Genomic DNA, 16,513 nt, shown 5'->3' with positions numbered 1-16,513 from the left:
GAGAAGCACATATATTATCTTGCTTTATGCATGCCTCAGAGATACGGGAGAAGCAATTATCAAAATGCAGCACAAAAAACTGTCACATCCTTTGCTATCTTCTTTCCCGTCACTGAATCAGCATGTGCTGAAAAACCATCTTACGTACTAAGGTATTGCAAGCACAAGCACACTGATTCACATCAGCATTTTATGTTCAGCCTCTCTCCCAGAGTTATGCACATCGTTACCCCATCTTCTTTGCTGCATTAACCAACCTGCACACTTAACTATTGACAAAATTTCCCTTACAATAGCTCCCAACAGAATAACCTAATTAAAAAACTGTGAAAGTTAAGCCAAAAAGGCATTTACATGTTCTAGGCATACAGAATTTTACTCAGTACGTTGCACTTTTCCCAGTACTGTTTGTTTTTAATGGACTTAACTATGTATTGTTCCACAAGTCTTTAATCTTAAAAGGTGAGAAAAGGAAACAAAAAAAGAGGGATAGCTGCCTGACATTTGTCTTTTTCTTTCTTTGCATTATGTAAAAAATAGCCAAAAGGAATTTCCTCAAAGATCTTTACAACAGGAATGCAGTGCTTGCGTGGGCAGGAGAGCTGATGTGAGAACCAGCAAGACGGGAACACTGCACAAATCAAGGCAATCAAATCTGAACAAGTAAAGGAAAGGAGGCTAATTATTACACTTCTGTTATTCAAAAGGGAGCAGGCAAAGTTAAGACTACCACAGGATTGCCTGTAAACCATGCCCAGACTCAACTCATAAAACAGATACCCAGTGGCTGGACTAGTACTGAAAAGCTCCGAGAGATACAAGCTATCAGGCAGGTTTAACAGTAAAAAGAGCTTTTCCACCTCTCAGGACAAAGCAGGGGCTGACATGCTGTCCTCGCAGAACTGGATTAAAGGATTTCCTCTGAGAGATACCACAGGGAAAACCAGAAATGGCTTCAGGAGGCTATATAGCAACGGTTCAGCTTTGCAGACCTCCGCGGGGACCCCTGTGTGTTGCGCGTGGCCTGAACGCAGCTCAGCCATGGCACCCATTTCGTTTCAGACAAGCGCCTACACCAGCCACTGAAAGCCCCTGGTGTGCACAACATGCCAGAGGGGCAACGACTTGCACGTGCGCAAAGAGCCTTCTGCAAATCATTTGGCTGAAGTAATGGATTTTAATCCTAGAGAAGGAAAATGAACTCCAAAAAATGCACCACTTCTTCAGCGTTTTTTTCTGAAAAATACGTCACTTGGACGCAAGCCCAGCATAAACTACTTTCACAAGCTCTCTGCAATTTCCCACGTAGAGCCATGCCGTGACAACATGCAGACCCCAGCTTTCCTCCTGACAAAGCACAGCTTTCCTCATCTTCACCTCGCTGCAGTTTTTCCAGCCTCCCAAAGGAGCCAGAGCTCGCCTCCTGACCTGCCCCAGCACACATCTCCTCCTGTTTCGCTCGCCTTTCACTGTGTATCTGGGGATTATCAAAGCTCCTTTGCTTACCAGCCAAGAGCAGCGTTCTGCACCAGCCATCCACCTTCAGCAACGTGAACGATGACCCGCGATGGTTCCCCCGCAAACTTGTCAGAGCCAGCGCATTTGTTAACTTTAAATACCGCTGTTTATTCTCAAATCATCTGAAGTATGAACATGGGAGCAAAAGGGAGCAGCACTGCTGCAAGGTAGCTAAGGGAGACGTGGCACCACCGTTAAGTATTATTTCAGATTAGATTGACGTTGCTCAATCGCAAAATATTAAGAATAGAGGCCTCCGTTCTTACTCATGGGAAGGCACGTTCGCAGCACTGCAAAAATAAGAACGTTTTAAAATAAATCCAAATGACTTCTACTCACCGCCTGCCACACTGGGGAGACGAGGCGGTTGAAGAGGAGACCCATACTCTGTGTGTTTACTCCCTTCGTTTGGGGGAGGAAGGATGTCCTACAGACAAGGAAATACTTATGCAAGGGAAGAAAAAAAAAACACAGTGCAGAAACAACTCGCTGCTACTGTTGTTCAGCTCTGCTTAAAATCTGAAGGTAATTCTATTGATTAATGAAAATGTACATGCCACAGATCCACTCAAAGCTAGCTAATTACTACACTGGATAAATAGCTAAACAATCATTAAGCTCTTCATGCTATCCTGGAAAATAAAGCTACGGGCAGCAGATTATAGATTGCAGTTTCAGCTTGCAGTTTTGAAAATATTTAACAAACAAGTGTCTAGGAGAATGATTATATGATGCAAAGAAAACAGTTGAGATCAATGAGAATATGTAATGATTTCCTCCGGGATATCAACGGTTCTCCGCTGGGATGGAATGACCTTTTCAACTCCCTTCAGATGTTGTATCTTTGTCAGATTTTCCACATTATTTGGGTAACATTCGTTCATTATCTCCCTTTTTTTTTTCCCCAACTGGTTGATATACAACACTGGCTCCTTTCTTGCAAGTAGATGAGCTAAAGCACCGATTACCGAGACTGAAGAAAAGCCTGCTAACCATGTAGACTGCATTACGGGAGGATACAGCATTGAGATTGCCCATCCATATCTGTAATCCAGGTCCTAAATTTGCAGGAAGAACTATTTACTCTCTTAAGTAAATAGCAATCTCAGGCTTGCGTTGAAGTTGTGCCCTTTGAGAAACTGTTTTGTTCGAGTTTATCTTCCCCCTCCTCCAACAGGCAAGTTATTACCTCTACCACGGGTACATTCATAACGTGATGTATCAGGCACACCATCCCATCATCTACACGGGCAGTCCTTAGGCTGCTTTTGATGACTGCCGCATAAGCACATACCTGAACGCACCTCTTCTTTTCCCCTCTCTCCAACACTCGATTTCTAGGATACGAAACCAGGCATTACAAGGCTCAACGATAATCCTCTCCTAGGAATGACATAATTCCACAGAAAAGATACAGATAAAAAACAAGCACACACTAGGTCTTGCAAAGGACTACTAGGAGCCAAATGCCCCTGCAGGAATGGAAACCTAGGCTACCATTTGCACTCCAGTGTGCTGGTTATCTCGGGGGGAGGGGGGAAATCAAGCTTCCAAAGAAGTGACTGTTTAAGACAGCTGAGTTCCCTGAACTACAACCAGCTCTGCATCCACATGAAAGCCACTGCAGCGCATGAGCGTCCTCTGCATCACTGGCTATCCTCGCTGCCCTCCTCCCTCGAAGGCCAGGAACAAGGGTTTATACCCACTTTATACCCACCGTGAGAGGTGGTATAAATCCACTGATGCTGCTTTTCTCGCTGGTAGCCCTTACATAACCTTCAGTTGAAACCCTCAGCCCGAGTCTTTAAAATCCTACAACACAGCCTCAAAGGGGTCTCCCTCCAAAAGGGCTACTTTAATCAAAATAGTGTTTTATTATTCTCGCATCAGCCAGCTCATACTGTAACTATGCTTACTATTGGAAGATTTCAAAGCAGGCTTCAATTTGTTCTGCATAACAGCTTAATTATTTGATTAGAAATGGACACTGTCACAAATGAGAAGAAAAATAAGTTGACAAAGTGTTGAATGCCTCTCAAACTTCCCATCCAGCTTCAGCTCAGGGGCTGCTTTCCAAGTTGTCGCCCAGCCCTTGGGTTGCTCATGAATGCCAGCAAGCATTCTCTGAACAAATGATAGCTAAATGAACCCACTTTGGGTCCTAATTTATCCTCCTCTTTGGAGAGCTAATCACCGAGCTACCTTCCCCTCTCGCTCATGAACTATATTCTTCCCCTGCAGACCTCTCCAACAGAGGTATTTGTGGAAGAATGCAGAAATAAGTCTCTCATCAGGAGGAATTTTCTACGCAGGTAAAACAGACTGTCAGTAGCAAACTGGAATGCAAATTCTGTATCTCTGGTTTCCTTCTGGGTCCTAAATATCCCAGCTGAACATTTTGCGTAAATTTAGGGATTTGCACAAATCCTATTGCATAAATCCAGGGAGTTCGTCCCCTTCTCCAGAGAGACTGGGCTGGCGTTTGCTTGTCACAGCTCAGAACTGCCAGTTTCATGGAAGATCCGATCCATATTTTGTAAGTCAAACCCAAAATAACAAACATTACTCATAGTAATAATTCAGAAGCTAGCTTGTGTTCAGCTGCTCACTAAGTCCACACATGAAAAAACAAACCATTTAGAAATTTGGAATTAAGCTATCCGGTGGGCATGATGCCTTTCCTCTCACTCCCCCCACAATTTTAGAGGCTTTCTTCCAGTTGTAGGACCACAGCTATCAGACATGCCCTCAAACATCCACACCAGTGTGCTAAGAAGCATGAGAGTTTTGCAAAATGGCAAACAATCAGTTGTAGGTTGTAGAAATACAACACTAAATATTTTACAGTATAGCCCCACTTACTCTAAGCAATGATACTATGTTGATTAGCTGCTGCATGAAGCTGAAACCTCTTTTCTTTTATATATACTTTGTTACCTAAAACTCCCTCCTGTTCACAGCTTCCACTGTAAAGGAACACATACACCAGGGTTGCAATTCTGCCCTCAGACCTGGTCCTTTCAGTCAAGTACTCTGAAAGGATCAAGTCACAAGACATCAGCTTCGTTCCTGACAGCTCCCCTGCGCAGCCACTGTCCTGTGCGCAGAGGTTGCGGGGGGCACAGATGCTGCTTTTGGCAAAGCTTCGACAGCATATTCATGGTTTCTGCAGGGGAAAAAAGGGGGGGGGGGGAGGGGGAACCACCTTTCCAGGGCATTTCCAAGACCCCAGATTTTTGAGCCACTGCAGATTGTGGCAGGTTTTGAAAAGAGTGTCATGGAGCAGGAGTTGGGGTTAGCCCTGGATGTAAACAGAGAGGGAACAGCAGAACTGTTCCAAGTACATCTCTATTTGTTATAGCGTGCTGTCATGAGATATGAAGTCTTTTTCTTCTTTTAATCCTTATTACAAAAACAAAGAAAAATTCTTACTGTCTTGGTAGGCCACATATCCTTTTCACTCCAGGTTGTCCAAAAAAAATTCGCTTCCCATACGTTTTCTGTCAATACAGAATGGGAACAGAAGCTTGGAGAAATTCAGTGAACTGGGACTATGGAAAGGGAGCAGGACTGGGAAGGCAGAATCCCTGCTCAGACCATCACCGGGCAGGTCTAAGCCATAGGAAGTTTTCATACTTGTTAACTCCTCTGTAGGACTATTGAAAACATGTCAGCAATGGCCTTGGGGGAGGAAAGAAAAAAAACCAAGAACCAGTTGTGGTTTCTGTGATATGTCACAGCCTCAACTTTTTCAGCAAGAGTCCATGACAGTTTTGAAACACCACAAAACCTAAAGTGGGGTTTTTCAAACCCTTAGCCTCCACCTCAGACTACCTGAGATCTAGCACTCTCTGGGGCTCTTGGGACCGGGTTTGCTCAAGCAAACACTAGGGATGAACAAACCACCCCTGCTCATGTACCTTGTACGAGAGGTGGTGGGAGGAGAAACGACGCAAGGCTGCAGGGAGCAGATAGCACTGCCCACGCATCTGATGGCACCTGGACTTTCCAGATAGTACATAAAGAAACACTTCTTTTAAAAAAAGCAGCTTCCAAGTTTAACTGTATTCTCCTTTGGCTTATTCCAACAGATCTGTCCAAGTTTGGCAAGGGTCAGCTTAAGCACTCCTTGCCCACTTGTTTGTGAGCAAAGGGGAAGTCAGGGCTACAGCAGACGGTTTTACTGAAGTTTTAAGAAAAAGCAATCTGCAAAAGCTAATGAATTGGCACTCATTCTCCTCAAACTAGCAGAACTCAAGAGTCTAAAAATAAATTGGTATTTTATTGACGATAAATCAAGCCTTCATTCCCCTATATGATCTTTAAAAATTAATCAGACATAAAACACTTCACGGTAGATTAGCAAAGTAAAAATAAGGGACTCTGACACCTTGTTACACCTTATCTTTTTATATTCTGCAGTATTTTGCTCTCCATAAAACAGCACAAACACTAGCGAGAAGTTACTGAAATCTCCACCTGACAACTCGAGCACAGGCAGGCTCCCATGTCCTCCTCAGATCTCGGATTGCTCACGGGAGTGTTTTAAAATTGTGCAAATCAGGTACCAAGTGAATCGATGTTCAGGGTCTACTGCAGGAAAACACAGTGGCCTCTGGCTTGCAGAAGCCGGGCATCCAGAGAGGAGCCAGCCACGCACAGAAGCCACACGCACTATCTAATGGCCCTGGCAGTGTTTCGGAGTCCCTTTTTCTGCAAACTAGTCAGCTTCAGGCCAAGGGAGCCAGATGTCATACAGCAACACCTCCCCGTGGCACAGGCACAGCAAGTACCCAGCGAAGGTCCCTTTGGATGTGTCTCCCTCAGAGGATTTTTGAAAGGCTCCTCATTTTGTTTCATTGGAAAAGAGTTTACGCACACCAAAACCATTTACAAAACCTGCAGGAACATGAAGCAAATGGAGATGACTGGGGGATTTGCACAAAAAAGCATATTACCACCTAGCCAGAGTATCAGCCTATGCACACCCTGCGATGATCTCCCTACGATCCTTGCAGTTTAGGGCAATACAACATACGGAGGGGCAGGACTAACTTGATTCACAGGCTGTCCACTAGAATTGCTTTGTAGCACAAACCTACCACCAGCTACTACCCATTAAAGTCTTTGGTGTCGATGCCGCTGCAGAAAGAAATCCGTCGTGGCCAAGTTCAACGTTACCCGATCTAGCTCGCGCGACTACCGCAGGGTTACGCCACCGCCTCGAGGCGCTTTCCGAGGCGGGTTTGGGCCGAGGCCGACGCGGGGGCCGGGCGTGCGGCAGCCCTGGCGGAGGACGCACCCTCCGCCGCCGCATACCCGAGTCATGACGGCGCGAGAAGGCGGCCGTGGCATTTCCCCGCCGAGCGCAAATAACCAAAGCTCAGGCAGTGGGCAGGGACAGCAGCTGCCAGCTGCCCACCTACGTCTGCAGAGTCGACCGGACGCAGGTCCGGATCTAGACTGTCATCGATGAGTAAAAACACCAAAATGTGTTTTTATATAAAAATAAACCAGCCAGCAGGTAGCAGACTTAGTCATGCTGTAACTTCTGGTTTTAAATTCACCTGTATCTCCTTTATTACGACCAATTTTTAAAACATTTGGGAACAAGGTTATGGGTGATATGGCTTTACTACGGTATTAAGTGTTTTATTCTTCTAACCCTCATTATGTATTTAAAAATCATTCACCATGATTGTCATGATCTATAGCACTCCTAAGAAACAGGATCTACCATGCTGACTTTAAGCAAATGCAACATTCACTGGTTTGAGACTATCTTGGCAAGACACAAGGGTGCTGCACCAGCTGCTTTGCCTGCTGAGGAGAAGCCACAGCCAAATTTCCATGTGGTGCCACTTTCTAAGAGTACCTGTTGTTTTCTTCACCCACAGGCTGCCTCGTGCCACTGATGTGCAGCCTTTGCAGGCATTTAAAGGTCTGGCCACACAGGCTTCAGGGCCATTTAAGGTGCTCACCTAGCCAGAATAATAATAGTCACAACAGAAAGTTAGTGGCTTGCAAAACTGACACACTATTACCCATTATTCATTTTCACTTATCTCCAAAGTACACATTTTCTTTACACTTCTGCACATATTATCTATGCACGCATTAAGTGTACCAAGCACTTATATTGCACAGAAGTAGAAGAAACAATCAGATGTCTTACAGTTAAGGATAGGACATAGTTTTTATTTTTAAGCAGGCTGACAAAAAGTAACTTGCACAGGAAGACAAACTCAACCAGGTGCTACTGCTTTTCAAAATACTAATTCAAGGTGCTTTAAGATATAAAAAATTAACATATAATTTCAGCACCTACACCATCATCTTCTGTTTATTGCTCAAAACATTCCAGCACTGAAGATAACATGTATTTCATATGAAGAAACAGAGCTATTTTCAAGACTTGATAAAAAACCTTCATTTCGATTCACAAGCATGTTTTAGCACTAATGAGAGGATTATTTTTTCTTCCCCCATATATATTCTATATCGTTGTTTTCTAAGTACAAGTATACATGGTATTTATGTAGCAGCTGTCAAACAGAACATCAAGACAGTTTCACAGTTTACACATAAACCCCACTCTCAAAAAAGGTAACACTTGGGGGCTGAGGTTCTTCATCAATGCTTGAAGAGATAGGAGGAATTTTGATTTGAAACCTGTTTCATTCTTTGAGATACATTGTGAGAGACTAAAAAACCTGATTTCCCACATCTCACTCCAAATAAGAATCTCCTCCAAACCAGAACACACACAAAATCCTCCTGCCAACCTCTTCCCAAATGCTCAGGATGCAGCTTTCCAGACCAGAGAAGTCAGTGACTGCTTTCCGGTCTGCTGCCTGCTTGCCTGCAGAGGTACTAAAATTGCCATGTTTCATCCCAAACCTCAGGGAATTTGCAGCAGCCGGAAAGGCAAGTCCTGGGCTGGCCAGCTGCATCACAGCTCAGACTAGCCACGCAGATGGGGCTGCCAGGAGCCCTTTATTTCAAAGATAAACCTATAAAAGGTGGATGCTTTGGCAAGGAAGGTAACAGTTATTAAAAGGCTTCAATTTAAAGTAATCTTTCAATAGTGAATATGCAAGAAAGTCATCTCTCCTGCTTTTCAAGGGCTTGGAAAAAAGAGGTCTAGCATGATGGAATAGCACTTCACTGCACCACAGGAAGGTTTGGGCATACTGCTAATTTTGGTTTTGGGGCATGGGGATAGAATAGATGCTTCTGGGGGTGCTTTCAAGCCCTAACAATCCTGGCTTGAAAACTCCCAAGAAGTTAGCGCTGACTGTACTGCGACCAACGCTTGGGGACATGAGTTACAGCCGCTATTTGGCAGCACTGCGCTGCTGTGAGTCAACTGGTTACAAACCGGCCTGAACATGGTGCGGGCTTCTGTCGGACAGATGAGCGCAGCTCCTGCTCAGTCACATTAGCAGCTCTCTGCCTTGTGGCACTCCGTTATCCATTTGTGTATTGCCGCATTGCTATAAAGCATGGGTTGAGAACACCACTCGTGTTCATCACCGGCGTACCCCAGGCACTAATCAGCTAGCAAGACCCCCTTTTGTGTTCAGCGCTATACTTGCTTGCAAAGACCAAACAAGCAGAGACTGTAGTTTTCTTCCCATTTGCTGCATTATTTCCTCCAATTACTATACGCACACATCACTTACTTTCTGGTTGTTTTTCATTAGGTGTTATCGATCTCACAAAATCCTGCGGTGTCATAAAAACCTCCGATTCACCGTGCTCATTTATTACTTTCAAAGTTGCAAAGTATCTGAAGATTTTGTCTGGTGTGGAGTAGGCTCTGATCCTGTTCTCATATTCCATCACCTGGAAATAAAATTGAACCAATATTAGATATCTAGAGTTTCTCCCCACACGTGTAACTTGGCAACTGTAGCTAGTCCTGTGAAGGTTTTGCCACATTACAACCAAGCTGTACATGCAACAGCAGCACAACATTCACAAGAAACAATGCTGAAAGCATCAAAAGTCCCATTTATCCTGTTAAATGGGAAGTATCAGCTCCTGATGTCATGGGATTAAGAACAAACACTAAGATTCTTGATTACTGATAAGTTTCTATTCTTCATGATGGCAGAGAAGGGGGGAGGGAACAAAACCCCTGCAGATCCTTTTAAACATGAACCCTATAAAGTGGTATCATCGAATCTGTGATTCTAAAGCATCTCAACATTTTTAAACCAAATTCACGATGTTGAAGGGTCTGGGTCATGATCAATAAATGAATTAAGAAAAAGTAAACGACCTTGGAAAGCTAGGAAGGAACTTCACTTTTGGCCTGAAGCTTGGAAAAAGTTACTTGGAGCCACAGCTGGTCACTCAGCCCATCCAGCCTCACTTTTTCCTCTTTTCTATCACATTTCTGCAGAATTGTGCCAATGCTCTATACTCGGTCCTCTTCCCCACACCAATTTGCCATTTGCTAACTCTGCCAGCTGAGATTATTTTGTACCTAGAACTATTTTCCCCAAAACAGACAGCTGGAGTTCATTAAAGAATAGAAAGCTTTAAAAAAAAAAAGTCACAATATAAGGCCTCAAAAGAGGAAAAAGGTACAAAATTAGACCTACACTTCATTATGTATTAGAGTAGAAGTCTTTCCTCAGTAATTTTTATTTCTATCTTATCACACACAATGTTTAATAGCCCATAATGTACTCAAAACCTTCAGTACTACTGGCCAAGAGCCACATTAAAAAAAAAAAGGAAAAAAAAAGTGTTCTGCTGGGAGAGGAGCAGGCAAGATCAAGGATACTGCCAAGGCATCTGTAGATCATTTATGTCTTTGGTCCTGTTTCAGCCTTGTCCTTTAACTTGAACAACTTCTCCACCCTGATATTTATCAAAAACAAAACCTCTCTAAGTCTTCGTTTTCCTTGGATAAAGCAAGCCAAAGGCTTGTTCCCACCCAGAACATGGGTCAGTAAAATAACTAGGCAAAACCAAGCCCCTCTCCTCTGCCCTTCTTCCAGTTCAGCTTTCCAGGTGCTGGCAACCTGTGGATAAGTAGCATTCAGCAGGAGGTCCCACCCCAGTGCGAGCAGTGGTACTGACACAGCGTTGTCGTTACTGGAATTATTTTTCCCAATACACCTTAGCGTCACCATAGCTTTTTCACAACTAAGCACATCAGGAACACAGAGATACCCTTGCAGCAGCCAATACATCCAACTGCCTCTCTGCTTCAGCCGCCTGCCAACTTTTGCTACTAGTCCCTTTTGTCACCAGCCTTTGCCCTTAGAGCCAGACTTCATCCTGTTTCTACTGCTTCAGTCCAGACAGTCCTCTAAAGACACGGGGCACTGGATCAAGAGCAGTTTTTTTATTGCAAAATTACAAGTTGCTGCAGCTTAGCTGATGGACGGTAAGTGGCAACATACCCCTTCGCAGCTCTTCCCAACTGCAAAGCTGCTCATAACTTTGTTTAAAGCATCCACCAGACTGGTGGTAACTTGTTATGCCAAAGTGATCTTTTGACTTGTGATTAAGTCCACATCTAACTCTTTCCTGTATCTCCTCATTTGTAACAAAACAAAACCCAACTTTGTCAGCCAAAAGCATAGTCAAATGCTTCTTGCTTGGAGCAAGAGCTGTGTACAACCAGAGCATCAAAGCCAGGACTAGAACCAAAAGCAGACACTGCAGCGCACAACTACTAATGCTCTCCTTCCTAACGCCCCTTTCAACACAGCCTGCTTTAGTGTTCCTTTCTAGCTGAAATGCTCCTGATTTTCCAAGCTTGAGGGATGATCTCTTGCAGGGTGCTATCAAACGCTTTGCTTCAGGCCAGGGTAAGTTGCACCACTTTTACTTGACCACTCACCTGCTGCACCAGACACATTAGCATGACATTTCTGCCAGTAAAACCATGTTGCATTTCATCCCAATCAACTTGACATCTGTGATTGATCTTCTCTCTATCTCCACTTTAAGACCTTGCTAATATGCTACTGAGGGGCCTGTTGCTGTCTGGCACTTCTCCTCTTCTCATTTCTGGAATATGGGTATTGCAGTTGGTCCTCTTCAGCTAGAGGTACAAAGCCCCGACAGCTTCACTGAGATTCCTGCTTACTAGAGCACTAACTTCACTGCCATTTCTTTCTTACCTTGAGCGTGACGTAATCCAGGCCCCTGCTTGACTGACATTAAGCAGTCTACCTTTTGCTTTGACTTTGGACACAGCAAGTTTCCAACACCCCTTCTCCAGACTCTCCGCACCCTCCAGCCCACCATGATTGTTACCAGCAACAGAAGCAAAGTGTCTATTCACCACGTGGGCCTTCCCTGGGTCATTTACCACCTCCCGCCTTCTGCCCAAGCACACTGCAAAACGAAAAGCTTCCTTGGATCTATGCCAGGCGCTCATGAAGATACAACTATAAATACATAGCTCGAGAACAGAGAAGGGCAATCTGGCTTCCAAAGCAACGTGGCGCAGCTCACAGAAGCCTAACAAAGTCACAGGCTAAAACAGAGTCTCCTGCCTCTGCCAGCAGCACAGCTGCTGTGCACAGCAGGTCTGCAAACACCAAAGGTTTGTCTCCACAGTCTGTGGTTTTGTAAGAAATCTAAAAGTAGTTTCAGGTTTCCCTTCCTCCAACAAAAGAAGTTAAATCCTCTTTTTGCAAAAGCATTTAAGAGTGCAGTAGGTGGAAAGCTGACAATTTCATCTCGTATCAGGCCACAGAGTAGCAGACATCAAAGTGGGAAATGAAGCGTTTTTAACAACGATCTTAATTTGACATGTTTGGCAAAAATAGAACTAAACTAGCCTAGTAACTCCATGAAAGCCTAAAACAGTCTCTCCGAACTCATTCGGGTATAAGGAATGGGTGTTGCCTGTCAAATGATTTGAGTTTCAGGCTCTGAAGTGAGCATGATAAAGTAGCAATACATCTGCTCAAAGTCTCAGAGTCTTTCAGAATTGCAGGGCAGAATCTTAAAAAAAAAAAAAGTTAATTTAGTATCCAGTAGGCTGTCCTCACCACAAATTAGATCACACTTCCTCAAACTTTCCAATAAATCAATGAGCAAACACAGCAATATATTTTCCTCTTTTGCTCACAGCTCAGCTCACAATTACCTCAATTTTGCTAACATGATCTCATCAACTGACAGGCAAATATGCTACAGCCCTTTCCTCTTAAAGACTGAATTGAGCACAAAGCCAGCTCAAGGAAGGAATGGGTGAGGCACTACAGATGTGAGCCATCCATTTATTCAAGACTGGCTGCTAAACAGGAAATGGGCAATAATATGGGTGCCCTGATCTCGCCCTATGGATAGGTCCTCTATGTAGACATGAAAAGTCACTTGCTCCACTTCCGTCGGTGCAGCAGGAGTGTGTGCATACGCACATGTACATGTATGGGGGCACTTGTAAAGTTTTTCCACTATTTCTAAACAATCTCAGGAAAAAAAAAAAAAAAAAATCAGCCTGGACAATTCACCCCCACAACAGGCTCCCCTATTGCCTAGAAAATGCTCCAGAATACTTTGTGTGCCCACACAGCTGCTTTCCCCCAACAAGCACCAGTCCTCCGTGCAGGGGAGACCAGTCAGAAATTGTTACTCAGCTGCAGAAAGCTGCAGCTTAGTGTAATCTGTGCCTCCTGGAAAGATATTATTCAACCAAAAGGGAAAAGCTACTTTTGACATGTACTTTTAATGCAAGTATGTACTGGAGAAGAAAGACGAGCAAGTAATCTCTATTGCTCTACATGACTGAAGCTACAGTTCAGATAGTCGTGTTCTTGTTAAGCCTCAGGTTAAAAGTGTGTGTGGGAGGGAATCCTATGCATGCATGAAAATGAAGCCCTAAACTAACATCTCAAACCACTTCCAGAGCATCACCAGGGCCTCCCTGACGGTAAGACAGAACAGGATCTCTAGCACTCTGGCTTCACTGCACACCCTAGGCATACTAACAGATAGATAAATTAGTATTCATTTTCATTAGGTTTCCTACTGTAATGCACACTGAAATGAAGTCTCAGCACAATTAACACTCATAACGCAGCATACCTGCCAGGACCTAATGACCATTGCAAATAGATCTCGTTAAAGCACTCCAAATTCTTTTAGCAAATTAATTGACGTGTCAGCCCACTCACAGCATGCATTACCGATCATTAACCTTCAAACTATAAAAGCACTTGAACCTTCTCCTCTTCTGCCCTGTGCAGACAGGACCTATGTAACACATACATGACAACAGAGCACATGTCCTCGAACCATCCACACACTGTGCCAGCACCAGCTCCACCAGCTACTGAATTATTTCTATTCAACTTCCTCTTCACTGAGTCACTACCCAAAATAACACTGGCATGCTTAATTCATTATTCCACCACTCATCATCAGATTAATTAAAACCAACATTGAGATAACAAACAAGTGGTGAAATTAAGCTTAATTGAAAGCATTTTTCTCAAGGAAAATCCCACATCCTTTTCAATTAACTACAGGGAGAGTTGGAAGGGTTTTTTTTTTTTTTTGGCTTGTTTAATCTCTAGAAGCATCAGGAATTCCCTAGCTGCTACACATGACTGATTATGGGAGCAGCATATCCTGCGAGCACACCTGATTTCTGAGTCAGGAGCACAGATGGGGCACACCTTCCTCCGTCATCAGAGCAGGGAGCATTCACACAGATCTCCCAAGCTTACTCACTAGGGCAACCAGCAATTAAACATCAAGCCCACAATGGATCTGCTCAAACACAAACACTGAGCCCGGCACTTGAGACACCACCGGTCACAGCCTGCAATAAATGAAGCAAAAGCAGCAGCGGCATCAGCAAGCACAGGAAGGAAAGAGCTCATCTGGTTAGGCCCATCTCCTAGCACCCAAAACAGAAGTTCTCACTTGCAAACAAATGTTCCCTGACTTCTATAGCAGAAGCAACCAGCCAAGTAAGACAAAAATCAGTCTTTGTACTAGCTATATCAACAAATGTTCTTCTGTTTAAAAAAAAACCAAAAAGCTAGAAGTGTGCATGAAGGTCCATTATATCTTTGCTCCTTGCAGTCTGCCTCCATCTGCTGACACTGAAAAAATAGTCCACTTTTCTTGAGTGGTACTGGCAACAGCTGAAATTTTGCTGACACTGTCAGAGTACCTAACACCCAATTGCCAAGAAAATTAACAGAAACGGAAAAAGGCAGGTTCCCTGAACAACTCTGAATATCTCAACCTAGGATCTTTCAATACAGCTTCACTGAATTGCCACCAGAATGTCACAGCAGAACAAGTTGATAGCTCCAAATACCACAAGACACTTGAAATTTAAGCAAACTATGTCATCTAATTTAACCAAGACCAGAATATGAGTCAGCAACTTCAAACAAAACAGCTCTTTAGGTTTTATGAAAAGCTATTAAGCCACTTTATATGACCATCCACAATTTAAGAACTAATGAGATGCAGCCTCTAAGATATGCACTTAAAATAATTATCAAAAGCAAATCATACAGAAAAGCAATTGTGAAGAATACATACTTCCATTCTCCTCTTTGGCACTGCAAAGATACTAAATCAAAACAGGCCAATAAAACCAACATCCAGACAGTTTGGGGAAAAACAAAAAAGTGCTGTCTGCCAACTCTCAACTACAGGTCTCTTCATCAGACCAAATCGTACATCTTGTAATAACAGTGGTTACAGACAGTACCAAACTAGTCGGATAATTCTGAAGAGCCCAAAGCTTTGAGACTATCCAGAGCTGAAGGTGAGTCACAAGCTGACGATACAGGTCATTACTCAGGCTTTCTTCCTCTTGAAGATTTGTCTGATACGAAAATTAAATAGGCATAGGCTTCAAGAGAGAAACATGGCCAATCAAGATGAGGGAGGAAAAAAGTTGTATTCTAACAACTAATTTACACAGAATAATTAAGAAAGGGAAATAAAATTTAAGAGCTACTCCTTTCCTACAACCCTCCCCCTTCTACACGTTTCCTCTACTTTTTTCTAAACATGCTGCCTGTTTGTCTGTAAACATATACAAATGGATGGACTTCCACACAGATACAGGCTAGACATTCGAGATGGTTTGTTTTAAAACAAACCATTGCATTTATTCCCTAGTTTGCATTCATCATTCTAACAGACATCAAGGTAAGAGTCTTGATTTCTCAGATACCCGCTTCTCAGACATCTAACTGGAGGCGCCGTAAGGGCTCTTCATTTCAGAAAAGTCAGTGCACTGTGCTTTCCAAAAAGCAGGTTTCTACCTAAAGAAACTCAAGGTAGCAAGCCAAGAAAGTAGGTTCCCAAAACAGCAAGGCCCTTTTAGAAAATAAGGCAAGTACAGACCAAAAGCCAGACTTTGAACACAGGCTTGCATGAAGCATTCTGCAAATTTTATCCCTTTTTCACTGCAGTGCAACTGCTGCAGCGTAACACGGCAAGGTTTCATACCTTACGGTCCCTGAACCCTGAACGCTTCTTCTTCTTCCCTTCTGGCTGAGCCTCCTCATTGTCTGATGCTACAGCCTTGCTGCTGTCATTGCTGCTGCTCTCCTCCTCCTCCTGGTGCTTCACCTTCTCGCTTGGTTCTGCCCTTGGATCGTGTTTTACAGACGATGAGTCTTCTGCGTAGGCCCTGCAACAAGCAAGAGGAAAACACCATCTTAGAAGATTAACAGCTCTGACTGACAGGAAAGATAAAGCTGTAAAGAGAGCCATGCAAGGCTCTCCACAAATGAAACATTTGCTACAGTTCAGTGTGAAGGACTGCAAAGCAAAAGCAAAAAAATTAGAGACCTCCAAGGAATATTGTATGCTGCTTCCTGTTTTTTTGATCAAGTTTTCCCTCCACACAAAAAAACCCAAATAGCCGCAGTGATTTTTTTTTTTTTTAACCAGTTCAAAGACATCAGGATGTATCACTGGATGAATTATCATACCTTCTCCTAAAAGCCAGGCAGGCAAGATTCAGCTTGGGAAGCAC

The 16,513-nt window shown here is 43.6% G+C and overlaps 1 protein-coding gene across 4 annotated transcripts in view; it reads right to left on the bottom strand.

Annotated features, from left to right (window-relative positions):
• MICU1 (mitochondrial calcium uptake 1) overlaps positions 1-16,513 on the bottom strand; it is a 135,236-nt gene that overhangs the window by 76,448 nt on the left and 42,275 nt on the right. For all 4 annotated transcript variants that reach the window (XM_064513595.1, XM_064513596.1, XM_064513597.1 and 1 more), the window contains 2 exons: positions 15,982-16,165; positions 9,204-9,366 (listed from right to left, as the gene is read on the bottom strand). In XM_064513595.1, coding sequence (XP_064369665.1) covers positions 9,204-9,366; positions 15,982-16,165 — 347 coding nt within the window. The remainder of the gene's footprint in view (positions 1-9,203; positions 9,367-15,981; positions 16,166-16,513) is intronic.

The sequence above is a fragment of the Dromaius novaehollandiae genome, chromosome 6, assembly GCF_036370855.1.
Source record: "Dromaius novaehollandiae isolate bDroNov1 chromosome 6, bDroNov1.hap1, whole genome shotgun sequence".
Taxonomy (NCBI): domain Eukaryota; kingdom Metazoa; phylum Chordata; class Aves; order Casuariiformes; family Dromaiidae; genus Dromaius; species Dromaius novaehollandiae.
The sequence above is the reverse complement of the archived record's forward strand: the minus strand, read 5'-3'. Positions and strand labels throughout refer to the sequence as shown.